The 27,043-nt window shown below is 53.5% G+C and overlaps 1 protein-coding gene across 2 annotated transcripts; it reads right to left on the bottom strand.

The window, feature by feature from the left end:
* Positions 1-222: 222 nt before the first annotated feature.
* On the bottom strand, positions 223-19,930 carry CBX7 (chromobox 7). 2 transcript variants are annotated; one of them, XM_025881659.2, is made up of 6 exons: positions 19,641-19,930; positions 17,419-17,462; positions 10,651-10,716; positions 6,523-6,589; positions 3,654-4,005; positions 223-3,304 (listed from the first exon to the last, which is right to left on the bottom strand). In XM_025881659.2, exons 1-6 carry the CDS (start codon positions 19,707-19,709, stop codon positions 3,150-3,152), a joined length of 753 nt encoding a protein of 250 aa, XP_025737444.1. In that variant the 5' UTR covers positions 19,710-19,930; the 3' UTR covers positions 223-3,149. The 2 variants fall into 2 exon arrangements, with proteins under 2 accessions (XP_025737444.1, XP_025737445.1); XM_025881660.2 differs by having other exon boundaries at positions 3,654-3,726; positions 19,641-19,928.
* Positions 19,931-27,043: the final 7,113 nt, after the last annotated feature.

Below are 27,043 nucleotides of genomic sequence, written 5' to 3'. Positions count from 1 at the left end.
CCATCTCTGCGCCAGCTTCCATTTCCCCACCCCCCACCCCAATTCATCTCACTGTACATCTGGAGGTCTCCGAAAATGGGCTGGCCAGCCTAAGATCATGGCTGGTAACTGGCAGACCCGGGACCTCCATCCCAGGCTGCCACCCTGGGGACTGGAGCTCCTCCCTCGGCCCAGCTGTGACACTGCCAGAGCGAAGGCTTGAATGCGAGAGCTTTTTTTCAAAATCATCTTTAATGTATTTTTAATAATTTTTTTGCCTCATTTACCAGATAAATCATCTAAATAAATAGATGCTATACAGTCTCTTACCAATATCAGTACAAAAATAAACCGCGCTCTGCATCCGCTCTAGCCCTCCCAGCACACACTCACTCAGAAAAGGCATGTGCTTGGAATCAGCCCGCGCCCCCAACCCTCCCAAATACATTCACGTTGTCTGAACAAAGCTCGACGCTCATTCCGTGCAAAGGCAGCCTTCTTGTGCTGAGATGTGGGGGTCAGGCCGGCCACTTACAAAGCAAAGCTAAGCCACCTTACATGGGCATAGCGCCTCCCCCTGCAGGAGGGGAGTCAGCGATGGGATCACCCCCCTGGAGGGATGACAGGGTCCGGCTGGGCGTTGCAAGTGGCCCAGCCAGGGGTGGGGGAAACCTCTCCTCGCCCCAGCCCACAGCAAGAGGGAAGTACCGACCGGGCTCTCTACATTCAAAATGGGTGGGGGCTGGGGAAGGAAAGACAGACGGTCCAACTTTTTCTAAGCGTCCGCCCCCCCCCGGCTGAGAGTACTGGCCTTCTGGGATGGGGTGGGGTGGGGTGGGAGCTCAGTGTCCCAGGCCCCGCTGGGACGCTCAGGGCTGGGCAAAGGCCTGCAAGACCACACCCAGCCCCTCACAGAGGTCTCCATCCTGGGGAGCCGTGGGGAGCCCCTCTCTGAGACGCAGGACACTCTGCACGCCTTAAAGGGCTGAGGAAGAGGCAAGAAGCATCCTGCTGCAGCAGACAGAACATCAGCTGTCTCACCCCACAAACGGCCCCCCCAGAACCCTCCGAGCCCGCAAATTGCACAAACCGCTCTTCGAAAGTGCCCATGAGGCAGGAAGAGGTCCCATGTCCCCTGGGGGATGGGGCGTATGCCTTCTATTGCAAGCCGCCAGCCCAGCCCCAAAGCCATGGCCAATAGCATTCGATTAGAGAGGCCCCCCCGGCCCCGCCCCCGCTCCACCACCCTCACATCTGTTGGGAGCCCGTGTCCTGGGAGAGCCCCCCAACTCCAGGCTGCCCTTCCTGGACCCAGGGTCTCACAGCTGGAAAGGGTGGGGTTGGGGGGGGGAGTTCTGCTGCCCCTCCTTCCCTGGTCCACCCTCACATACTCCTCTAGAGTCAACTTCCTAGGCTGGGAGGAACAACCAAAGGGGACCACCCCCGAATGGAAGCACTGAATTGACCCTGGACAACGAAGGATTAAGGAGGAAGGGGAGAGACTCAGGGATTTAGGAATCTTGCCAGCAGGGCACCCCAAACAAAAACGGGGTCCAGGCTGTCTTTGGTTTGGGAACTTGGGAAGAAGGGGTCTGGGAGAAGAATCACCCTATCCTCGCCTCAGCGGGATTCTGCTGACTTCCTCAGGACAAAGCAGAGTGGGGAGGGGGCCCTGGGAGAGGGCAGGCAGGGCCCCTCCCCCCAGTGCCCAACTCTGATGATGGGGGAAGGGTGGAGGGAGCCAGCCTTTTACTTTTGCTCCCCCGGTGCCCAGCCCCACCTCGAGGCCTGGGAAGCTATTTGGCCACAGTGCACACCTGTGCAAACCAGGAGGCGAGAGCCCCTCCTCCTGGCGGCCACAGCCCTTGGCCAGGCAGGCAGGGGCTCATACACAGCCTGACCCACCATCCACTGCAGCCCCACTGCAGGAAGACATGGCAGAGGTCCCCCCCAGGAACACTAGGTCACTCCCAGCTGTGGCATTTAAGATGAATGGGGAGGGGACACAGAATGGAAGGAGGAAGGGTTTCAGGAGTTGAAGGCTGCCCTGAGAAGGTGGTGGGATGCTCCCTCCCTCTCTGGGAGGGCAGCAAAAGAGAGGAATGGGTAGGGTTGAAAAGTCACCTGAGTCAGAGAAAACAAGAGCCCCTCGGGGGAGGCAGGACAGGGCCCATGTGCCTCAGAGCCTGTGCTGACCCACGGCGTACCTGCGGCCGGCCAGGTAAAGCCAAAGAACCACAATGCATGCCTGGAGCCTCGGAGGCCATCCGGCCCTCTGCAGACAGCTGTGAGCAGACTGAGTCGGGAGAGATCCTGTCACATGACGTGCTGGGCAAGGCTGGTAAGCGTGGGGTGCCCGTGACAAGTTCTGAGGCACTGGGAGTCACCCCACAATTTACCAGGTCAGGGTTCTAAACAGGAGGTTTACAAGACCCACTGTGCGCATCTGCAGACACACTGCCCACAGTCACGGGGTCCCGGGGCCGGGTGTGCATGCCTGTGTGGCTGGGTGTGCACATGAGTGTTTTTCACAGGCCAGGTGATGTGGGGGGGGGGGGGGGCTCCCAGTGGAAGGGGCTCAGCTGGCAGCCACACCCAGGGAAGGGTATGGGATGCACCCCAACAACCGCAAAGCCTTCCTCCTGGCCCCTCGTCTTGACCCGGTCATTTTTGGTCAAAGCCAGCCTCTATGTCCCACCGCAAAGCTGGAGTGGAAAGTTAAAAATAAAGACCCCCCCCACCCCCAAAAAAGGAAAAGGGAGACTAACCAGAAACGAGGGAGTGGGGGGCTCAAGGGAGAGGGTTTGGGCCCTCCCATTCTCCTTTGGTTCCTGGGACCTGCTGCTGCGTCTCTAGAGAAGAATGATGATGGAGGTGTCCAGGGATGGGTGGCCCTGTCTCCATCCTGGCCCAGAGATGACCCCCTCCTGGGCAGGGCGATGCCAGGCCGCCCCAGCCCCAGCCCCCAAAACAGACCACCGAGCCTTTCTGTAAACATCAGGCGCAGAGAAACGGGCGAGGTGGCGGGAAGGTGTCGGGATCTTGCCCCCTGCTCCTGTTCCATGTTTTTTTAAATAAAATAATTACCCCGCCCCCAACCCCTCCCCATCTCTGGAAGTCCCCACCCCAAGCCCAAAAGCAAACAGTTTACGAAGAGTAAAAATGGTGACTCAGAACTTCCCGCCGCGGTCCCGGAAGAAACCTTCAGCCGCCTGGGCCTCGCGGAAGGTGACGGTGACAGAGTTGGCGGTGATATCGGTCACTGTCACTTCACTTGGGGGGAGCACGGGTGTCCAAGGAGGGGGCCCCTCGGCCAGGTCTGCATCTGTGGCAGGCACGGGAGAAAGACAGAAAGACGGAGAGGTGAGCACGGCCTTGACAACACCATACGGAAGGGGGGCGGGGGCATCCAGAACCCCGCCCGCCTAGCACGGGCTCCAGCCCCAGGCCTAGCTCGAGGCTGGACACCCAGGAGGAGTGTCTTCCCTGCCTGGACCCCCCCCCCCCACAGCGGGACCACAAGAAGAGCTGGGGTGGTGCCAGGGCCCCCGCGGGCTGTGTGGCCTCAAGAGCACCCTGGGCCCTCTCTGGGCACTGTAGCAATTGGACCTGACGACTCAAGGGGACTCTCCAGCTCTCAGGGGCTCTGGGACGGGGCCGAGGGGCCACCTTACCCTCCTCCTCGGGGGGCTGCTCAGCGGGCTCCCACTCGCTGGCCGCGGGCAGGACGTCCGGGGCTGCTGGCTCCTGCAGGAAGAGCTCCCGTGGATGGCTGTGACTCTCCAGGTCGGGCCCGCGGGGCGGGAACTTCTTGCGTGAGAGCCGCAGGTACTTGTGGGCCTTGCGCGGCTTGCGGAGCGGGAAGGGCAGGGCGGGCACCAAGGGGCCCTTGTCCACCAGCTCGGGCGCCCCTGCCTTGACCACCCCCTCAGGGCTCCCGCTGCCGAGTGGGCACGTCAGGGAGAAGCAGAGCTTCTCCTTGCCCTTGGCCTTGTGGGAGCTCCGCAGGTCCATGCTGTACAGCCGCTGCGGGGGCAAGCCAGGGCACGGCGGGTCAGCCCTGCCCTCCCGGCCGCTGCCGCGCCTTTGCTCATGCTGTTCCTCCCGCCTGGAGTGCCTTTCTCTGTGCTGCATGGCCCAGAGCCAGCCATTACCCCAGCCCCCACCCCAGCCCAGAAAGCTACCCCTGACCAGCCCCAGCCCCAGCCTGGTGCCACCTCATCTCTCCGGGGTGGGGAGGTGCAGGTGGCTCAGGGACAGGGCTGCACAGCAGAGGAGCATCCAAGAGTACGGACTGAAAATTGACCAAGAAAAAGCAAATCTGGATTTATGAAGCAGATAAACTAAGGACTTATTCTTCATCACGGGGAAGGAATTTTTGCCTACTAAAGGACCCCCAAGGCTGAAACAGCCAGCAGGCCAAGGAGATGGTGTGAGGCGGATGCCCTAAGATTCTTGGGGTACTCCTCCGCTCGGAGCTGCGGGCCCAGCCCTCTGCAGATGCCACATGGCACTCTTGTTAGGATGGGGCTGGAGGGCACGTGTTCCACCACTTAAGGGCTGGAGTTTTGTACTCTAGGGATTTGTTTTATTGACTTTGGCCAAGATGTGTAAAGATCCAAGAAAGATCCTTGGTGCTAAGGTGTTGGGAGGGCCTGGATCCCTCCGGGACAGTACCTTCTGCTGCCTCATGTCACCAGAGGCCAAGAGCCCCCAGGAAGAGAATGAGGCCATGAGATGGGGCCTGTAGGTCAAACGTCCCCCAGCTGGGAGCAGAAATCGCACACACAGGCTCCGTTCTCCCGTCCTGCCCACTAATGCCCATCACTCGGCCGGGGACACAGGTTGTTATGGGACAGGAGGAGGGCTGGCCAGGGAGAGGTCGGGACAGGACTACCATGTCTGGAAGGCTTATCCTATTGCAGCTCAATCAAAACCTGCTCCTTCAGCCTGGCGCAGCGGCCATCACGAGCCCAGTAAACTTCAACACTGCAATGCGCTTGGTCTTGGCCCTTCTCCACCTCACCAAGGGAGGACCGCAGCTACTAACAGGCATCCAGGAGCCCCCGGAGTCAGACCTAGGTTTGAATCCAGCTGTGTCACCCCGGGGAAACTCCTGGCCTCCTAAAGCCTCAGTTTCTTCATCTGAGGAATGAAGGAATCACCATCTGTGATGGTGAAGAAATAGCAGTGGCCGGCCTCTGAGACTGCCCCAGCAAGGCCCGCCTCAAGCAATTCACACCCAGGTCCCCTCGGGCCCCGGGTGCTGTGGTGTGGGACTTGCAAGGCTAGCTCATTAAAGACACTGTGCTCCTCCCTTGCTCTCGCTCTTGGATCATTGGCTCTGGGGGAAGCTAGTGGCCATACTGTGAGGCCACCCAGGAGGCCTCGGAGAGGTCCACATGGAAAGTACCAGGCCTCCTGTCAACAACCAGTGCTGACTTGTGGGCACGTTGAGTAGCCACCTTGGAAGCAGACAGCCCCGCCCCAGTAAAACATCCAGATGAGTGGGCGCCAGTTGATATCACGACTGTAACGTGAACTAGAATCACTAAACCAGCTACAGGACTCCTGAATTCCTGACCCACCCGACTGTGATATGCTAAGTGTTTACTGCTCTAAGTTGCTAAGTTCGGGGAAGACGTCCGACAGACAGATACTACCTTCCTTCCTGGGACCCAATTCATGCCAAACCCCATGGAAAATGCCCACTGCGTGAAGGGAAACCCATCTTTTCTGTCCAAAGCTTCAGGTGATCTATACTCAAGGGTGGGCAGGAGACTGGCCATGGCTCACACTGTGTAGACCGAGAAGCCCTATCGTTTGGCTTCGAACACCTGGGTGAAACTTATTCCATTAAGGAGAGCAGGTATGCTTATCATCCCAATTTTACAGATGAGAAAATTCAAGCTCAGAGAGGCAAAGAGACTTGCCTCATACCACATCATTTCAAACTCCACCCGCTTCCCAAGCAAAGCAGTGAAGTCAGCAAAGTGGCCCCAAGACCTGGGTAACTTGAGGTGTTCTGGAGTCTAGATGCCCATCTCTGGCAGAGGCCTGGAAAAGGGGGCCCGTAGGTTTCTCCTTTCTCAAAAATGCCACATTCCTAGGGCATCCCAAGACAACAGTTCCAGAATTCTGAGTCTCCCTTTCTTGGGTTCTAAAACTCTAGGCTCCCACGTTTCCTCAATCCTAAAGTTTATGTTTCTGAGGTCCTACAAATATTACAATGTTTTGGGGACTTTGAGTCTCATAAAGGCTTATTTACAAGATTCTAAGCTTTCAAAATTTTAGGCTCCCATCAGCCATATACCCACCCTCCCCCAAACCCCACAGCACCTCCCCCCCCCCAAGGCTGTCTTCCTTCCCCACCCTCCCCCTGTGGAGACTTACCCACTAAGGGCTCCCACCCCACAGTGCCCTGGGCAGAGCAAGGACGATAGGTGGTTCAGCTCCACTAGCTGGTGCAAATGCACAGGATGGGGGAGACTGGTGGGAGGAGCAGGGGCACCTGTGGACGAGCACCAAGGCTGGCGGGGTTACCTGCAGCAGAAGCCGCTTGGGTTTCGGGCCTCTCTTCCTATACCCCGATGCTCGGTCTCTCTCCTCCCTGGGGTGCAAAGCAGATGGCAGAAGAAAAGCAAACACTGGTGACATTTAAGGGAAAGTAAAGCATCCGCTCCACCTCACACTCTGCTGTCTATGGGCAAAGGGGCACCCGCCATAGGCCACCCCCCAATCCTAGGGTATGGACTCCTCCCCATTGCTCTCTTTACACCGTAACAGTGGGGCCCCATGTTCAAATCCCAGGACCTCGGTCTTCCCATCTGGCCAAACTGGGGGGGCGGGTACAGTCACTGGTCCTAATCACTGAGGTGGGACTTGGGTGATGTCTCCAAAAGTATGTGGGTGTTTACTGGGCTCCAGAGTCACACCGGAGCTCTGCTCTCCATGCCACTGGGTACAGCCTCCAAAGCAATGCAGATCTGGCTTCCACTCTCGGGAGAGTGGTACAGAAACCTGTCAATCAAATCTGCCTCCAGGGTCCCAGGGGAGCTGGTAAAACTGGGAATGGTCCTCTTGTAAGTGAAGCTCTGCCCAGGTTTTTCCCCATTTGGGACCTGCATGACCCTGGTGGAGAGGACAGGCTCTTGCCTGTATCATCTGGTTCGGGAAAGGGAGAGAAACTCGCCTGCACTGAGTCCCTAGTAGGTGCCAGACTCTCTGCGGGGTGCCCTCCCCACATCCCAAACACACAGGCACAACCCGAGGATGCATACAAAGCCACACACGACACACACGACACAACACAACAGAGACTCCGACAGCAGTGCCGGGAGTGGCGGAAAACGTCAGAGCCATATTCCTTCTGCCGATTTCACTTCATCCCACCCCACTTTCTGCGGCCCCTGCTGCAGAGGCCACGGTTGTCGGCAGCAGCGAGAATGTGGAGGCCGGGAGCGCACCCTCCCTCCCCACACAGGCTGTGTGACCCCAGGCAGTCTCTCCATCTGAGCTGGGGGAAAGCAGCCCCAGCCCCAGGAAGCCCCCTCCACCGCTTGTCCTCCTCCCTCCTCCTCCCTCCTCGGGGCAGCACCGCCCTCAGGGCGTATTGGGCCCTCCCTCCCTCCCTCCTTGGGGAGTCGGCCTGCTGTGGGGCCCCGGAGCCAGCATTTGATCACACTGTGACACCCGCCACTTGGCCTGCCGGGATACACCTGCCAGCCTCTGAGGGTGAGATTCTTCTCACAGAAGCCGGTGCTGGGCCCCAGGACACCCTGTTCCAGGCCCAGCTCTACCCTGACCCACGGGAGATCTTGGCCGGTCGCTTCTCCTCTGGACCTCAGTGTCCTCGTCTGGGGCAAGAGAGTCCCTTCTCCCCTGGCCACCGGGGCTCTCGGGAGGAACAAGAGAGGTCCCTGGGATTTATCAAAATGGAGGGTAGGCAAGCTAAAATACTAAAGGGGGGCAGGGGGGAGAGGGAAGAGAAAGGAGAGAGAAAGAGGAAGTAGACGGGGGGGGGGGAGGGCTGGAGGGGAAAGAGTAACGATGGTAGAGTGTTTCTGGTATTTATATGATCATCACACACCGGACACTCTGCACAAGGCAGCCCTCTATCTAACCGCACGGCCACCCTGCGAGGGAGCCATGGTCACTCTCCTCACCTTACAGCCGTGGAAACTGAGCCACAGAGAGGTTAAGTCACTGGCCCAATGCCAAAATTCTGACAACGTCGGCCGCTGAGCTCTGGGCTCCAGGCCTAGTGAGGGCCAGGCCCAGGGTCCAGTCAGGGCCAGCAGGGCAGGCCATGAACCCAGGCCACATGATCCTGGTTTCCGATCCGCAGCGTGCGTGTGCGCGTGTAAAGGGGGAGGGATCCATTCTCTCCAGTCCTCACCACCCACGTGGATCCTGTCCATCAACACCCAGGACCGCAGGGCAGTGGCACCCTGGAGTCGCACCCTCTTGGCGTCTCCCTGCAGGCGGGACTCCGCAGAAGAGCCCCCTTGCCAGACTCCTTCTGAATCTCTTTAAAACTCTGCAAGGCAGGTGTTAGGTGGACAGCATCCCTCTTTTACCTCCTCTTCACCAAGACTGGGAGAGAAGAAGTAGGCCAAAAGACACGCAGTGGGTCTGTAAAAGTCTCCAAGCTCTTCTTTTGTTCCTTAACTGTTGACTTTTCTGACTCATTCAAAATAAGATCCAAATACTCCACCAGGACTTATGTGGCACTCCCAGAGCTGTGTTCCCCCTTCCTTCAGCTGCCCTACTCCTGCCTCCTCTCCCCCACCTCACCCAGCTCACACCACTCCAGCCGGCCACACTCAGAGCCATGCTTGCCTCCATGCTGTTCCTTAAACACTGGCTCTCACCCCAGGGCCTTTGCACTGTTCTCTTTACCCGGGATGTCCTCCTCGAAAATACTTGCTGGGCTCATTCCCTCACGTAATCCAGGTTTATGGTCAAACACCCCCACCCAGCCACCCCACTGATCCCTGCACCCCCACCCACCCCCTCTCCCTGCCCCCAACCCTGTCTTTGCAATAGTTATGACCATCTGATATCATATACATTTATTGGTGTTTTTTTTTATTGTGTGTCTCTGCACTGGAATTCAAGCCCCGTGAGAATAGGGATGTTCACTGGTTTTGCTCCTTGCTGTGTCCCCAGCATCTGGAACAGTATCTGATACATGGCAGAACCTCAATAAAGACTTGTTGAACAAGCAAACGAATGACCCTTAGTTACCATCAGGGAGATAATTCACACACGTGCTCCCACACTTACTGGTCTACAAAGTGCTTTCATACACCTTGCTCCGCATGAGAGCCCCATAAGCCCACTTCACAGATGGGGAGGATGAGGCCCCAAGAGGCAGAAGGCCTTGCCCACCACCACACAGCTGGCGAGTGGCAGAGCCAGGACTCTAATTCAGGACTTGGACACCTGCCTGACACTCTCCTCACTGCAGTCCAGGACACTCCACAGGATTCTCCCAAGCACCACAATCCTTTTAGATCAAGGCCCCACCAAGCGCCCAGGAGCCAGAGAAAAGCTGTGGGACAGGGACACCCTGATTTTTAAAGGAAAGAACAGGGGAAAGTTTTCCTTGCAATGGGCAGCAGGACACTTCCTGGGGAGAATCAATGGGAAGGGGGCAAGGAAGGGCAGGGGAAGGGCATCTGACTGGGAGTCGGGAGGCCTGAGTTAGGTGGCTTCCCAGCTGTGAGGTCCCCCTGACAAGCTACTTAGCTCCCAGAGCCTTAGCTTCCTCATCCGTCAGATGAGACTCTCATCCCCGTCTCAGGAGGTTACCGCAAAGGGCCAAATGGAAATGATTTTGTGCCAAGATCCCACCCTGTACAGTGGGCAGGATGGGAAAAGACAGAAGGATTGGGGCTGCCTGCTGGCAGGGAGGTCGGTAAAGCTGGGGGTCCTACAGCAAACGGGGATGTTTAGACTCAAAAGGCTCCCACATCAGGAGAAACAACATTTTGTCAAAGACTCTCCCGAGAGCCTGCACCCTCTCTGCCCATCAGAGGAGCTGCCAATCACTAACCAGCCTTCGGAATCAGAGCAGAGCATTGGCAAATAAGGGAGACTGAGGCCCGGGGGAGCTTTGTCCAGGGCCACTGAGCTGGGAGGTGGCCAAGTGGGACGGACCAGAACTCAGACATCCTTGCTCCAAAGCCACAGTCCCTCCCCAGGCCTTTCTCAAGCTTCACCAGACTTTCCTTCTCTTGGTGAGAGTCTCTGGGGAGAATTTCTCTCTGAATCTGTCGCCAAGACCATGACTGCCCATTATGGACTTTGCTGCCCCTCACACAGGGTATCTCTGTAAAGCATTTTTATACCCTTCACAGCAATTGAAAGCCCTACCTTTGGGGGAATCAGAGCCAGTGTTATTAGGGATGGCCCATTTTACAGCAGAGAGACTGAGGCCTGGGGAGGTTAGAGAAGTGGCAGACATCACTCAGCAATAGGAAAGGGCACCAGGTCCCTCAGCTGCCCTGGGACCTGATGCCCACCCCCTTCTCCCAGTTGCAGACTAGACCCCCGCCACCCCCATGCCCCTGCCCCTCATTCAGAGACAAGCCTGCAGCAGGCTCCTTATGAAACCTCAAAGCCTGCCTTATGCCCAGCCCCAGTGGCAGCCTGAGGCCCCCTTACTTCTCCTCATAGGCCATGACCAGGCGGGGGTCCAGGATGTGCTCTTCCGGCTCCCACGTGCTGTACCTGGGGAGAGAAACAGGAGGTCAGAAGCTGCCCTGCTCCCCACCGGCATTCCCCGACGCTACATCTGCTCCACTGGGGCCGGCCCTCTGCAGGCTCTTGCCCCCTTCCTGGTCCAGCATAACTGTCACCTACTCCCAGAAGCTGTCCCGGGCTGCCCAGGCCAGGTCAGGCAGCTCCGACGACACCAGAACTCCCCTCATTCTGAGCAACGATCACTGATCACACCACCCTACAAATAACCGCGTCCAACACCCAGTTAGACCTCATGCTCAGAAGCACAGGGCACTGCTCCCAGGACTCCCTTCTCCCGAGAGGCCTGAGCATGTGGCCAAGGGCAGCGGCTCTGGTGCCAGACTGCCTGGGTTCAGATCCCAGCTCGGCCCTTGCTAGCTGTCCAACCTTGAAGGATTTACTCAACGTCCCTGTGCCTCCATTTCTCTATCAGTAAAGAACTCTTGTGCTGTTCATCTAAGTGCCCAGTGCAGTGCCCAGTGCTTACGGCTGCTGCCCCCCCACCCCCACCCCGCACAGGCCTCCTCTGCCTGGGCTGAGCTGCTCCGTCCCTCCTTGGCACACATCTGTACATTCACAGCAGGGCCTGGCACGCAGCAGGAACTGGGTAGATGGCTATCGGTATTTCCAGCGGGGACCTTCCACCACCCCCAGACCACAGAGCGTCCCCTGGTGGGCCAGACTTGGGAGTGACAGCTCAGCGGTTCCACAGCTCAAGCCATCTTTGTTCCACCTGCACTGCTATTTACTTAACACCTGCCTTTAAAGCAGCTCACTTTTTTTGTTTAATAATTTTATTTTAAAAACAAACTTTAGGGGCGCCTGGCTGGCTCAGTCAGAGGAGCTATGTGACTCTTGGTCTTGGGTCGTGCGTTTGAGCCCCACAGTGGGTGTAGAGATTACTAAAAAAAAAAAAAAAAAAAAAAACCTTTATGACTTCCATAAACGGAAACACTAGTGTCACTCACCATAAACAGATGATAATGAATAAAAAATGAAAAGTTTTAAAACACATACCTGAATGTGTCTGTACATACATGTTTTCAAACATACAACATATGCACAAACATATAGACACACATATATGTTCACGTGCATACACGTATATGTACAAACCACACCAAAGCAACGGACTGTGATTCTGGCCCAGGCTGCACGCAGCTCTGCTGGACAAGAAGGGAGGTGAGCAGGTTTTAGGCAGGTGTCAGGAGGCAGAGAGAGGCCGGTTGGAGCTCCTGCTCCTGCTCTCTCCGGACCAGCCAAACTAAACCGTCCTGGGACACTGACAGCTACCAGTAGTCCAATCCAGATTCCAACAACAGAATCCTTTCCTCCTTCCTTCCACTGACATTTCTGCACACCTACTCTGTGTCGGGGCCCGTGTCGGGCTCTGTGCACTCCGCAACAAAGGTCCAAGCCCTGAGGACCTCACAGTCCCTACCCAACCACCCCACGCACAGCCTGATCAGGCATAGTCACACCTCCCTGGCACCGGCTGTTCTCTCCACCTGAGGGCCAGTCCCTCCCTGACCTCCTCCCCATCCTTCAGGAGCCAGGCCCTTGTAGTTTCCCCTGACCTCCTCCTCAAGCTGTCTCACTCCCCTCAGAACGCACCCTCCCCTCTGCTGCTCTCCACAGCCTGGTGCACTTGGCACCTGCCAAAATTACTGATGAATCCAGCTGGCATCCTGGCCGGCAGGCTATATAAGCTCCCACCCCAGGGTGCCCAGCCCCAGACCCTAGGTGCTCTGGGAATGGCTATAGAAGCCACTGCAGAGTTTTGCTCACCCTGAAGAAATGCTAAAAGTGAAACTGGGGCTTTTTGATAGTTTGCATAAGGCCCAAAGTACAAGAATCAGAAACTGGCATAGACTCCAAAACTTCCTCCTCCAAAACAAAGGTTAAATTTCCTCAGCTGTTAACTAGTTACAAGAAAGGAGGAATTTTGTGTTCCTCCCGTGTCCTCTGCCTTGCCCTCTCTCCTCTAGCTGTTAAGATGTCTCTACAGTGTTCTAGGCTTCTCTGTCCTACCCACTTCCCCACTGCCTTGCCCATTTTTTGTTGATGTGGGTGCTGTGTGGTTCCCGGCAAGTCCCTAACCTTCTCTGGACCTCAATTTCCTCATCTTAAGAATCACCACCCCCACCATCATGGTACGAGCACAACTCACTGCCAGGGACTCATCTATTCCTCATAAAACCACCATGGGGGTAGGTTACCCTATTTAAAGATGAAGAAACGGGAGGCACAGAGAGTAAGCATCTTGCCAAGGTCGTCGAGACAGTAAGCGGCTAGTCTGTGGTTGGAACTGTTGAATCTTGGCTACCCTCTACCTCGGGGTCTCTCACTTGTCACTACATTTGTCTCCCCACCGGTCTGTGATGTCGATAGTGCCTGACTGACCACGTCCTGTGTTTGACCGGGGCTTTGCACACAGGGGGTGCACAGAAAGGCTCAGTGGATTCAGCGGGGATGGTTACTGGGCTGGGGCAGCTGGAGGTGTATAACAGTGGGACAGGGTCAGACGAAGCAAGCAGCAGGAGGCCTGGTCCGGCTCCATGCTGCGGGAGAGAAAGCCTGGGGGTCTGCACTAGCGTCTCCCTCTCCGGACACCCCCGCCCCCTAAAGTGGAGGCCATTAGCCCTGCTCCGCCATGTGAGGAGCCGGGGCCACGCGAGGGCAAAGGCGCTTTGGGAAGAGCTAGGCGCAGGCAGGACCGGGGCGCACAGCCGGCGGGCGGCAGGGCGGGGTGGAGCGAACAGTGGGACCCGCGCGGGCAGGCCGGGAACCGAGCGCTCCGTGGGGGGCGGAGAGCCCCACTTTGCCCCGCCCTGCCCCCTGCAGCGCAGCCGCCGCGCGCGCGCGCGCGCGCGCGCGCACGGAGGTGGGCGCGCCCCGGATTACCAGGCCAGCCAATAGGGAGCGGGGGCGGGACGGCGCGCGCCAGCCCCGAGGTAAACACGGCCACGTGACCGGCCGCCCCGCCCCCGAGCCCGGGTAAACAGGCTCACGGCCGCCCCGCCTGAGCCGCGCTGCGCAGGCTCCCGCCGTGCAGGGGGCGGGGCCCCCCAAAGCCAGGCCCGCCCCAGTCCCCCCCTCCAATTTAAAGTCCCCCCAAAAGAGAAGCAGCGTGGCGCGCTTAGGTCGGAGACTGAGGGGCGCGGCGGTGCGCAGGTTCGTCCGCCGCTGGGGCCTCCGTTTACTCATCCGTGAAGTGGGACTACCAAAAGGTCCCTGAATTTGGGGCTTAATGTGACGATTAGATGTGCTAAGCCATATGAAGCACTTAGCTCAGTGTGATACATAGTAAAAGCAAATACACGTTAATTAAATCGATTCCGATAGAGTGCGAACACCTGCCAGGCCAGAACCCTGGACTCTGCTGTTGGTGCCCAAAACCCAGCGTTGGAAGAGGAAGGCACGCCTCCTCTGTCCCTGGCTAGGAAACTTTTGTCTCAGGCAGCCTTCCCCAGGGTCCTGTGAGGCTAGGGTCTCATTTGACAGGTGGAGAAATGGAGGTGCAGAGGTTGAGGGCTTTGTAAATCTACAGAACTAGGGTTCAAAGGCAGCCTGGTCTGGCTCCAAAGCCTGAGCACTTCCTACTGAATGGCCAAGAGAGGAAGAGGCGAAAGATCCTCAGTCACCTTTGGCAGAACTGATTGTGTATCACAGGGACTAGGCCCCAAGCCCTGGGATCAGGTAAACCATAGTTCAAATCATCCCAGCTGTATTTGACCCTGAGCACAGACTCCTCTGCTGGGGATTTCTGTGTGCCCATCTGCAAAATGGGTTGCTATGAGGCAATTAAAAATGGGCCAATGCCTGACTCATACAAGGTGCTTACCGATGAGCAGCCTGGTTATTGCTGCGCCCACCGACAATATCATTACCAAATCTCCATAGAGGCAGTCCTCCCTAAAAGATGGGGTAGTATTCACAAGTGGGAAAAGAAGGAAAGAATGCATTTCCAAGGGGGGAACAGCAGTCCTGGGCAGGCTGAAATCAGTGGGGTATCTGAGGGTCTCTGTGGGTCAGAGAGGCTGGAACTGATGATTTAACATCCTCTGCCCTGTGCCCCCAGCCCCTCCCTGGGCAATTTGCTGTACCTTCCAGAACAAACAAGATAGCTCCTCTGCCCCATCTGCTGGGGAAGAAGGGCAGTCATTTGTCTGCAGCTGGGGAGAGAAAATGGACAAAGCATGTAATGGTCTAACAGGGGCCTGGCACAGAGTGAGTGTGTATCTAAATTATGCTTTCTGTTATTAATATGAGCCTCCTGGACCAGGGCAAAGAAGGTGCTGCTGAGCAGGAAAATCTGACTTTTCTCCCCACCAAGGCTGGCACTACCGTAGCCAAGGCTCCCAGACCTGCAAGCAACAGCCTACCCAAGTCCCCACTCCCACCCTCTTTCCCAGCCTCTTCTCCAAGCAAGGGCCCCCGAGGAGGGGAGACTAAAGCCCAAGTGGATTACAAAGGAGCCCGCGTTCTCCTGCTTCTCCCCCTGACTGAACCTGTTTTCCCCCAAGTGAAGTGGGGTGATGCAGTGGGTAGCAGGAAATAGGTAACACACCGCATGGGGTTGGAAGTTATATTCTTGTCATGCTCTCCCCTCTTTGGGCCTCAGTTTACCCCTCTGAGGACTGATCTAAACCATTTCTAAGGCTACTTTGAGCTCCTATGAGGAATGGAATCTCCCAGACCCCTTTCCTGGCTGCAGGGAGATCTAGAAGCTGAGCTATCTAACTTTGTATTAACAGCAAACATTTCCTAAGTGCCTGGTCATCTGAGAATGCACCAGGTACTTCACCTCCATCACCTAATCCTCACAACAGTATTGTGACAGAGGCTTCATTATTCTGATTTGTAAATCAGGAAGCAGAGGGCCCACCACGTTGTGGACCTCGACAGCTGTGAGCCTGGCCAGGAACCCAGGACCAAAGTGCAGGGGAGCCAGGGGTGCCCCAGGTCATCTGGTCAAACCGGGCTCCCAGAACCCCTTTGGGGAGCCACAAGAGGCAGTCATTAGGGCCCACCTGGTGGTCTCAGCATGTGACGAAACAAGTGGCAGCAGGGCCAGGGGCTCAGGCCAGCAGAAACATGAGGGGCTGCTCTTGGAGTGCTAGGCCCTTCTCTCCTGGCTGAAGCCCTGCTAGGCAGACATATCCATTTGGGATTAAAGTGGAAGAAGGAAGTTTTCATTGATAAGTACCTCTGTTTAAAGAAGGAAATCTTTCAAAAGATGGAGTCTACAGAGGAGGAAAAAGCGCCAACAGTGCCTTAAAGGCCAACAGGCTGGTGACTACACACCAATGCAATGCCTTCCGGTGCAGAAGCTAAGGGGGAGCGTGCACCCAGGGAGTCAGTGCTCCTGCTATCCACCCTAGGCATCTTCCTTTTCTAGCTCTGCCTCAACTCTTACTGCTCCTTTACCCAGGCTGGAAGGCCATGTCTCATCCGCTGTGAGGAGGAGAGGATCGTCCTCCAGTTCCAGGGTGTTGGGAGAGGGGCAGCAGGCGCAGCAGGAGTAGACCAGTGCATTCTCTAGTTGGCCAGTTCCCAACCCCAACCTCAGGATGCCTGCAGGTCGCCCTGAACACATGCACCCAGGCCTTGCACCCCAAAGATGAAGGAGCGTCAGAGAGGAGAGCAGGGCCTGCCCTGTAGAGTCTATTTTGCAGAGCGGGAAGCTGAGGCAACATAGGCTGTATTTCCCTCTGCTGTGTCTCTCTACCGGGCCCCCAAGATGCTCCCAGAATCCAATACCAGGTCAGCCCTCAACATAAACACGGCAGAAAGCCCCTGGCACAGAGAGCAGACGCTCTGGGCAGCGGGGGTTTCCAGGAGTCAGTCCCTAGCAGGCAGGGCAGGGAGGCAGGGCACCCACAAACCAATGAAGAGGCCCCACGACTTGCTCATTCCCTCCCACTACCATCCTCCTGTTGGGAGGTGATTGGTTAGTAGGAAGGTTCCTGATTGGACCTCAGCAGGAGAGGTGGAGCCACTGGGAGAGGTCCTAGACCCAGCAATCTGCCCCCCATTTCTGAGATGGAGGAGGCACAGAGGAGATACCCGAAACTGGGGAGGCCAGTTTCAAGTCCCACCACTTGCTGTGTGACCTAAGGCAAGATGCTTACCTTCTCTGAGCATGTTTTCTCATCTTTAGAGATCACCATTCTACCTGCTTTACAAGGCTGTACGGAAACCTGCTTGGTAGACTGGAGAATGCTGCCCAAAGGCAAAGTGGGCTCAGGCTCTGGCCCTAGCTCTATGGCACTGACGACTCATGCCCCACTGGCTAGACTTGTCTTATCCCGCCCCACAAACCCCTATTCAGCACTGTATTTGCTCTACCTCCACCCAGTAGCCATCTCTGAAGCCAAGATGCTGGGCCTTCACCTCCCAGGTGCCAGGAAAAGCCAGAAGAGGGGAGGGGAGGCTCCACCCAGAAGATGGAGCCTCACCCAGAGGGGAGCAGGAGAGAAGAGAAGTTGGGGCCCACCCTGACTCTCATGTCCTTCTAGCCCCTGAGCTGGCAGAGGGGAAACCGAGGCCCAGAGAAGAGGATGATTTAATCAAGGTTCAAATGCCAATTACTAAAGCGGCTGGAGCTCAAAGCTAGGTGGGAGCGAGGCAAAAGGCGAATGGAAGGGTGGACAGGCAGGCAGACACACACACACAAAGGAGCCTTACTTTGGAGGCCATCCTTTCCACTTCACCAGATATTCGACTTTACCCTGGGAAGAAAGAGAAGCAGACATGGTGTGAGATACACAGCTGCCCCGACTACCCCTCACAGGACAGTAAGGCCCGATACTTTCTGCTGACTGATGCTCCCGCACGACATACACAATCCAGGGACACTCCCCCCCAACTCTGCACCAGATCCCCACCAACCCAGAGACACCCAAACTTTGGCTGCTGCATGACTCCCCAGACTGTCCTTCCTGCAAAAGCACAGGAGAGCATCTGGCCCCAAACATTTCTGGGGCTCCTGTGGCAGAAGCTCAGAGCCCATGTCACACATGGGGAAACTAAGACCACATGGGGCATGTATCGCCAAAGATGCAGTGCCCAGAGTCCCAGTGCTAAGACCATAACTCCTAACTTTTTTGCAGAAGACTCTCCAAATCCTAGAAAATTCCTCACTGGCGTGTTTCCCATGGCACTAGCCCCACTACCCCCTCCCTGGGAGAGGCTGCCTCTGGCCCAGGGGTGACAGGCTGGTGACTTTAGGGCTCTTAACTCAAAAGACCCTGGCAGGACCCCAGAAAAGGCTAACAAAGTCTCCACCTTCAGAAGTGATGGTCACCCCTCCAGTAGTTAGAAAATACAGACTGACCCCTCCCTTCCTCACTGACAGGGGTCTGGCTTTCCAGTCCCACCCCATCCGCACTGGAACTTTAAGACCAAGATATGTCACCTCCTCAAAGAGGCCCGCCCTGACCAACCTTTCTGATGCCACCCCTCCCACCTTCCAGCTCTCCTTCTGCATAGCACACAGCCCCACTGGAAGGCATCTGTATGTATTCCTTGTTCGTTACATGTCTCTTCTGCCAGAATGGCAGCTCCATGAGGGAAGGGATGTATGCTTCCCTGGGGCTTAGGATGGTGCCTGGTACGTAACAGACCCTCAATAAATATATTTTGAGTGAATGGCTGAAGGAATGATGTCCCTCACTCTCTGGCACTACCGTGGAGAAGGAGGGTAACCACTGTAGCTGCTTCGGCTACTGTGCATGGAAAGCACTGGGCTTTGTGGAATAAATTAAAATCGAGGAAATCCTGGAGGAAGGGAGAAGGAGGAGGGGCAGCCCCAAGAGTTCAACCCCATCAGAGCAGGGGAAGAAAAGCCCATGGCCCACCTCGACCTTCACCCTTGGCTGAAGATGCCAGGACTGAGTTTTCTCTCTCCAAAGATGAGCTAGCAATTAGCTAACTTGAGCTCCTGCTCTGCCTCCATCTCTACCTTGCTGTGTGACCTTGACCAGGTCATTTCCTCTGCCTGGGTCTCAGTCTCTGCCTCTGTCAAACACGAGGAGGTGACCTCTAAGACCCCTCCCAGCCCTGCCACTGGAGCCTCCCAGGGGGCTGCAGAGGGGGAGATAAGGGAAAAGGATGGTGGTGAGTGCCAGAAGGACTTTCCCCAAGGGTTTCCATCCCCCACCTCCGGTCTGAGGTGACCACTCTGCAAACAGGTGCACAGGAAGTGTGAACCGCCAAAGTCCAGCCCCGAGGCGCGTGTACCCGAACCCAGTGGAACAGATGCCTCCTTAAATTGCAGGGTATGTTTTGGAGGCGAAGGGAAGGGGGAGGAGCTTAGAGGATGCCCCAGCGCTGTAGGCGGCTTCACTGAGCTTAGCCGGGTGGGGCTGAGAGTTGGGGTGGGGAAGACAGAGAGGTGTGCGCTGCAAGACGGGGAGAAAGCCGGAGGTGGGGGTAGAAGGGATCCGAAAAGGTCGAAGTCCAGAGTTAGACCTCAGAGGCAGGAGGCTGAAGCTCCGCCTCCAACTTCAAAGGTCTCGGTACCGAGTCCGGAGTCCTGAGTTCGAGACCCAGCTCCGACGCTAACACACCAGTGAGCCTTTTCCTCAACTTGGGCCTCAATCTCCCCTTATTTAGAACGAGGGGAGGTTGAGGAAGGATGGCGTTCAGGATCCCTACGGTCTGACCCTAATCTCCAGCTCTGGCGGGCTCAGCTGCCCCCAGGATGCCGGGGCGACAACTTTTATTCTACTCGTTCTACAAGGTGGCAGGGGAAACTGAGGCACAGACTGGGGAGACGAGCCCAGCAGCACGGAGCTGCCTGGGCCCCCCGCCCCACTTTCCCCCTCACCGCCAGCGTGGAAGGGACGGTGCTGGGGACAACAGGGGACCCCACAGGGGTCCTGGGAGCCGCCCCCAGGCAGCCTCACCTTCCGCACGCGCTTCTTCCGGATGCTCTCCACCGCGAACACCTGCTCGCCGATGGCTGACAGCTCCATGCGGGGCGGCGGGCGAGCGGGCCCGGGGCCGGGCCGGGCCGGGCCGGGGGCGGAGCTGCGGGGCCGCGGCTGAGGCGCGCGATGCTCGGGCCGGCGGGGACCCCGTCACCCTCGCCCGGGCGCGCACGCGCACGCGCACGCGCGCACACCCCCTCGCGCTCCCTCACGCCGCCGACGTTCCATTTTTGAACCTGCGCAACGTTTTCCTCTGCGCGAGCAAGCGAGCGAGCGAGCGAGCGCGCGAGGAGGAGGCGGGGCGGGGGCTCGGCTCGCGCCCGGCAGGTCACGCCCCCCCCCCCTGGGCCTCCCCCTCCCCGCCGGCTCCGCCCCGCCCTGCCCCGCCCCCGATGGAACCCCGCCCCGCCCCGCCCCGCCCCGCCGCCGAGCTGTGGGCCGCGCGCCGCAGCTTCGCGGCGCCGGTCCGCGGGACTTATTTGGCGCGGGCGTCGCTTGGCGCCGGGGCGGAACGAGATCTTAATACCGACAGGCGTTTCTTTAAAACGCTCCCGGTGACTCTGGGAGGCCGGAAACGACACGCCCCGGTTGGGCCGATGAGAAACGGGCAGAGCGCGGAGGCCACGTGTCCCACCTCCCACAGAGGAGCGGGCGGGGCCGGCGCGCGGACCCCAGAGCGGCGGGAGGGCGGGGCCGGCCGGCCGCGTTTTGCATCTCCGGACCGAGGCCTCTAGATCCGGGCTCCGGAGCGGCGTGGTTTGGCCAGCCCTGAGCAGGCGCCTGCATGTTCGTCCTTCCGTCGGTCCGTCCGTCCGTCGGTGGGCGACTGTGCGGAGGGCCCCGGCTAGGCAATAATTCGCGGCAGGTGTGGCCGGGGCGGGTTTTGCCGCCACGCACTTGGCGTTCGGCACATAGTAGTCCTTCCACTGTTTGTGGAATGAATGGATCTTGAGGTCCCAGACGGAGTCTGCCTCACCCACCCCATCCCCCTTCTGTTTTCGCTCCGGCGCCACCATTCCTCCCCGCCGGGAACCGCGCCCCTCGCGTTCCCACCGCCTACCTGCGTGGATTCCCAAGTCCTGCTTCCCTGACCCGCTTCCCTCCACACCCCTCGTCCTTTCCGCTGGACTGCAGCAACAACCTCCTCACTGAGCTGCCGCTCCCTCCGAGCCGTGTCCACACAGTGCCAGAGAGCGCTTTCTCCACTGCAGATCTGACTGGGTCACCCTAGTGCTTAAAAACCTCCCGTAGCTCCTAATTTCCCTCAGAATAATGTCCAAACGCCGTTGTCTGGAGCACAGAGAAAAGAAATGATAGATTTACACTTGATTTTTTATCAGAAGCAGCGGAAGTCAGCCAGAAGGCACTGGAATGATTTATCTAATGTCCAGGGAGAAACTAACCATCATGTTAGAATTACGTACCCAGTGCAAATTTCTTTCAAGAATTATGTGCCCAGTGGAAATATCTTTCCAGGAGGGGGAGAAATAATAACATTTACAAATACTAAGACTAAGCCTTTGCCACTAGCAGACCCTCCTTAAAGGAAATTCCAGCGGAAGAACTTCAGACAGGAGGAAGATGATCACAGACAGAAGTCTGATGCAATAGGGAATAAAGAACAATGAACATTGACAATATAAAACAGTAACAATGTCTTCTGGATAAAAATAGAATTAAAATGCACAAGAACAATAGCATATAACTTGGATGAGTGGAGTTAAAGGGTTCTAATATCCTTTGTCAGGAGGCAAGTGGAGATACCAAATACACTCAGACTTCGGTGAGTTAAGAATGAAAGTTGTCGGGCCGCCTGGGTGGCTCAGCCGTTGGGCGCCTGCCTTCGGCTGGGGTCATGATCCCGGGGTTGTCATTAGCAGGGTAAACTAAAAGAATGGAAATGCAGCGTATAATATTTACCCGAATTATTAGAGGAGGAAAATAGAATGAGAAGATCAGTCCTAAACCGAGCGAGAACAGAGAGAAAAATAAATATAAGACAGGTGGGACAAATAGATGACAGATATGGATTCAAATGTGCTACAATTCAATAAATGCAAGTGGACTAAATGTTGTAGTTAAAATACAAAGACTATCAGACTGGATAAAAATCCAACTACATGCAATTTAGAAGAGACATCCACAAGAGATACCCCCCAAATGTAAGGGTACTGAAAGGATGTAAGTAAATGCCCGGGAAACCTACATTACACCAAGGCTAACGAAAAGAAGGCTTGTCTAGTTCCTTTAATACTGGAGAGGAAAAAAAAAACAAAAACCCTCACCAGAAATAAAGAAAGTCACTTCATAATGAAAATGATCCAGTTCACCAAAAACGTAGAACAATTTCAAATTTGTGTGCAAATTCCATAATCTTAAAATATAGGAAACATGAAGAGAACTACACAGAAAAATAGAAAAATCCACAATTCTAGTGGGAGACTTAAAAACACACCTCTCTGTAATTGGTAGAACAAACAGAAATATATTCAATAAGGGTCTAAGAAATTTGACTAATGGACTTTCATAGAACACTGTGGTGGGTGACAACTGCAGAATTACATATGGAATGTTTACAAAGGTAGAAAATCTCAAGAAATTTCTAACGTTGGAAATCATACAGAGTATATCCTCTGACCACAACACAAATAAGGCAGAGGTTGATAAAAAAAAATAATTTCAAAAAGCCCCATGTGTTTGGAAATTAAGAAGTATGTTTCTAAGTAACTGATGGATCAAAGAAGAAATGATAATGGAAATTATAAAATACTTTTATATTGTAACTGAATGAGAATTGAAATATTACATATTAAAAACTGCAGGGGCGCCTGGCTGGCTTGGTTGGAAGAGGCTGCGACTCTTGATCTTGGAGTCATGAGTTTGAGCCCCACACTGGGTGTAGAGATTACTTAAAAATAAAAACTTTTTTTAAAAATTGCAGGGTAAGCTAAAGCATGACTTAAAAGGAAATTTATGGCTTTTAATGCTTATATTAGAAAAGAGAAAACGCTGAAAGTAGTAAGGAGGTGCCCATCTCAAGAAGCTGGAAAAAGAACAGTAAAGTAAAACAAAGAAAACAGAAGGAAGGACAGAGTGAAATAAGAGCAGAAGATAATGAAAAGGATCAGCAAAACCAAAAATTACTTCTATAAAAATGCTAATTATACTAACAACCTCTGGTGAAATTTATCAAGAAAAAAAGAGAGAAAGCACAATTAACCAGTATCAGGAACGAAAAGCCAGAGAGTCTGCAAATATTGAGAGAAAGAAAAGATAAAAGATAATTATGAATAACTTTATGACAATAGCTTAAAAATCTTAATGAACTGGGAAAATTCCTAGAAAAAAACATAACTTACCAAAACCGACTCGAGAGAAAACCTGAATGAGCATCCCTGGTCATAGTACCAAAGTATCTAACAACAGAACACTGAGCATTCATAGCAGGTGCCAGCCTTAGCACTGAGCAGAGTCCAAGAGACCCCGGCTATGCCAAACACTAACTCTTCGATCTGTATGTCATCAGAAGGTCTGGGAAATCTGGGGCAGCCGTGGAGTGGTTCTGGCACTTGGTGGGGGGGGGGGTTGGGAGTGGTGGCTCTGTATAAGCTAGTATGAAATTATCTTGATACTGTAGCAACCTGATGTCCCCCTGATGTCCCGTGGCCCCAACTGAGCATCAGACCTTCCCATAACCATTGAAAGAATTGAATCAATCACCAGTAATATTCCCACAAAGAAAGGTTCACCTATGAGTTGTTTAAAGAAGAAATAATTCCAGTTTTATCCCAACTTTTCCACATGCCAGAAAAAGAGAGAACGGTTCCCAATTCTTTTTTTGTGACAAGAACAGTGCAAAAAAAAAAAAATTGTAGACCAATGTCTCTTGTGAATATAGATACAAGTCTTTTTTTATAATTTTTTATTGTTATGTTAATCACCATACATTACATCGTTAGTTTTTGATGTAGTGTTCCCTGATTCATTGTTTGTGCATAACACCCAGTGCTCCACGCAGAACGTGCCCTCTTTAATACCCATCAGCAGGCTAACCCATCCCCCCACCCCCCTCCCCTCTAGAAACCTCAGTTTGTTTTTCAGAGTCCATCGTCTCTCATGGTTCGTCTCCCCCTCCGACTTACTCCCCTTCATTCTTCCCCTCCTGCTATCTTCTTCTTCTTTTTTTTTTCTTAACATATATTGCATTATTTGTTTCAGAAGTACAGATCCGTGATTCATCAGTCTTGCACAATTCACAGCGCTCACCATAGCACATACCCTCCCCAATGTCTATCACCCAGCCACCCCATCCCTCCCGCCCCCCACCACTCCAGCAACCCTCAGTTTGTTTCCTGAGATTGAGAATTCCTCATATCAGTGAGGTCATATGATACATGTCTTTCTCTGATTGACTTATTTCACTCAGCATAACACCCTCCAGTTCCATCCGTTACAGTCGTTACAAATGGCAAGATCTCATTCCTTTTGATGGCTGCATAATATTCCATTGTGTATATATACCACCTCTTCTTTATCCATTCACCTGTCAATGGACATCTTGGCTCTTTCCACAGTTTGGCTATTGTGGACATTGCTGCTATAAACATTGGGGTGCACGTACCCCTTTGGATCCCTACATTTGTAGATACAAAAGTCTTAAACAAAACATTAGCAAACCAAATTTGGCAATATAGCAAAATGATATTATCTTGTGACAAAATTGGGTCTCGTCCAGAAATGCAAGGTTGGCTTAACAATTGAAAATCAGTTGATGGAATTCACCACATTAACAGTTAAAGGAGAAAGACATATGGTCATCTCCATAGATGCAGGAAAGGTTCAACATCTGTTTGTTTTAAAATGTGTCGCAGACTCAGAATACAAGGGAGTGTCTTTATCCTGGTAAAGGTATCTACAAAAAACCTACAGCAAATATCCTAATTAATGGGGAAATATTGAAAGCATTCCCCTTGAAACTGGTAAGAAAGCAAGGATGGTCACAATCCCCATTTCCATTAAACACTGCACCAGATACCCTACACCTGTGTTTTCCAACATGATAGTCACTAGCCACCTGTGATTAGTGAGAACTTGAAATGTGACTAGTCCTAATTGAGATGTATGAGTAAAATTCAATACATATTGGATTTAAAGACTTAGTACAAAAAAAAAAAACTTGACACCGTAAAATGTTTCATCAATAGCTTCATATTGATTACATATTAAAACAATATTTTTATAAATTAAGGTTATATGAAATATAAAAATTTCACCTGCTTCTTTTGATTTTTTTAATGTGGCTACTAGAAGATTTCACATTATGCACATGGCCCGCATATATGACTCACATTAGGTTTATCTTGGACACTGCTGTCCTAGACAGCAAGACAACAAAAAGAAAACAAAGGTGAAAGGATTAGAAATAAACAAAACTCATTATTTTTGGATTCTTTGTAGAAAATCAAAAAAATTCTTCAGATTATTTTTTCAAATTAACAAAAGAATTTAGCAAAATTGTTGGATTAAATAAACCAGCATCCAGGGGCATCTGGGTGGCTCAGTCAGTTGAGTGTCTGCCTTCAGCTCAGGTCATGATCTCGGGGCCATGGGATCAAGCCCCGTGTCAGGCTCTCTGCTCAGCAGGGAGCCTGCTTCTCTCTCGCCCTCTGCCTGCCCCTCCACCTGCTTGTGCTCTCTCACTCTGTGTCAAATAAATAAATAAAATCTTTTTAAAAAAAGATGAAGTACAGTAAGATATCATTTATAGCATAATAAAAATATGTTGGGGCACCTGGGTGGCTCAGTTGGTTAAGCGTCTGACTCTCGATCTCAGCTCAGGTCATGATCTCAGCGTTGTGAGATCGAGCCCCGTGTCTGGCTCTGCACTCAGTGGAGTGTCTGCTTACGATTCTCTCTCTCCCTCCCTCTCTGCTCCTCTTCCCACCCACTCACTGTCTCTCTCTCTTAATAAATAAATGAAATCTTTTAAAAAAATATGTAAAGTACCTAGGAATAAACTGAATGAAAATACACAAGGTCCTTATGGAATAAAACTTTAATCCAGAGAGACATTAAAGACTAGATAAAAATGGAAGGTTAACATAGAAAACAAACAGGTAGGGGCACCTGGCCGGCTCAGTCGGTGGAGCACGTGACTATTGAACTCAGGGTTGCAAGTTCAAGCCCCACGTTGGGTGTAGAGATTACTTAAAACTAAAATCTTTAATAAACGAACAGGTGGTTACCAGAGGGAAGGTGGGGGGGGGGAAATAGGTGAAGGGGATGAAGGGTACACTTATCACGATGAGCACTGAGTAAGGTATAGAATTGTGGGATCTCTACACCGTATACCCAACACTAATCTAACATTGTATGTTAACTACCCTAGAATTAAAACTTTTTTAAAATGGAGAGTTAAGGGCGCCTGGGTGGCTCAGTTGGTCAAGCGACTGCCTTCGGCTCGGGTCATGATGCCGGAGTCCTGGGATCGAGTCCCGCATCGGGCTCCCGGCTCCGCGGGGAGCCTGCTTCTCCCTCTGACCTTCCCCCCTCTCATGCTGTTTCTCTCTCTCCCTCTCTCTCTCTCTCTCTCTCTCTCTCTCTCAAATAAATAAATAAAATCTTTAAAAAATAAAATAAAATAAAATGGAGAGTTAAGCCATGTTCATAGATTGAAAGACTCAGTACTGGAACCATGTCAATTCTCTCCAAATTGATCTATAGAGTCAAGGCAATCCTAATCAAAATCATGCAATTTTTTGGAACTGGATACGTTGTAGTAACATTTATATGGAAGTGCAGAGCGCTGAGACTAGCCAGGGCACCCCTGAAAGAGAAGAAGGGAGAAGAAATTGTCCCTAGCAGATAGCAAGACATAACTCAACAAACATATATATATGGAGGGGGGAGAGAGACTGAGACAGCTGCTCAGTGGGTATGAACTTTTCAATCAATGGTGCTGAGATTACTAGTTATTCATATGAGAAAAAAAATGTAGTTAGGTCTCCTACATCACAAAAATGTATCCCATTTGACTCTCAAGCTTGATGAGAAAAACAAAACTCTGAAACTTTCAGAAGATGGTATTTTACAATATCTTTACTCACGTGAGGTAGGGAATAATTTCTTACACAAGAAAGAAGAACATAAGTCACACAGGAAACAATTGATAACTTGGACTACACTAACGTTATAAACTCTACCAAAGATTCTCTAGACAGTTAAAAGAGGAATAAAGTATTTAAAATCCTCATTAATTGACAAAGGAGACTATGTGAGGACTTCCTATGAATCGAGAGGGAGGATAGACAACCAACTGGAACAGAAATACAGGAAGGCAGGAGGATCGCAAAAGACTTGAACCCTAACTTCATCAAGAG

The sequence above is a fragment of the Callorhinus ursinus genome, unplaced genomic scaffold (assembly GCF_003265705.2).
Source record: "Callorhinus ursinus isolate GAN/ISIS: 27379988/994484 unplaced genomic scaffold, GSC_fseal_2.0 scaffold48, whole genome shotgun sequence".
In the NCBI taxonomy this organism is placed as follows: Eukaryota; Metazoa; Chordata; class Mammalia; order Carnivora; family Otariidae; genus Callorhinus; species Callorhinus ursinus.
The sequence above is the reverse complement of the archived record's forward strand: the minus strand, read 5'-3'. Positions and strand labels throughout refer to the sequence as shown.

Excerpts from the sequence above, each read along its gene's own strand:
- CBX7 (XM_025881659.2), bottom strand. The coding sequence starts at position 19,709 with ATGGAGCTGTCAGCCATCGGCGAGCAGGTGTTCGCGGTGGAGAGCATC. Across the intron at positions 17,463-19,640 it reads GGAAGAAGCGCGTGCGGAAG|GGTAAAGTCGAATATCTGGT; the intron begins GTGAGGCTGCCT and ends CTTTCTTCCCAG. Across the intron at positions 10,717-17,418 it reads TGGAAAGGATGGCCTCCAAA|GTACAGCACGTGGGAGCCGG; the intron begins GTAAGGCTCCTT and ends TTCTCTCCCCAG.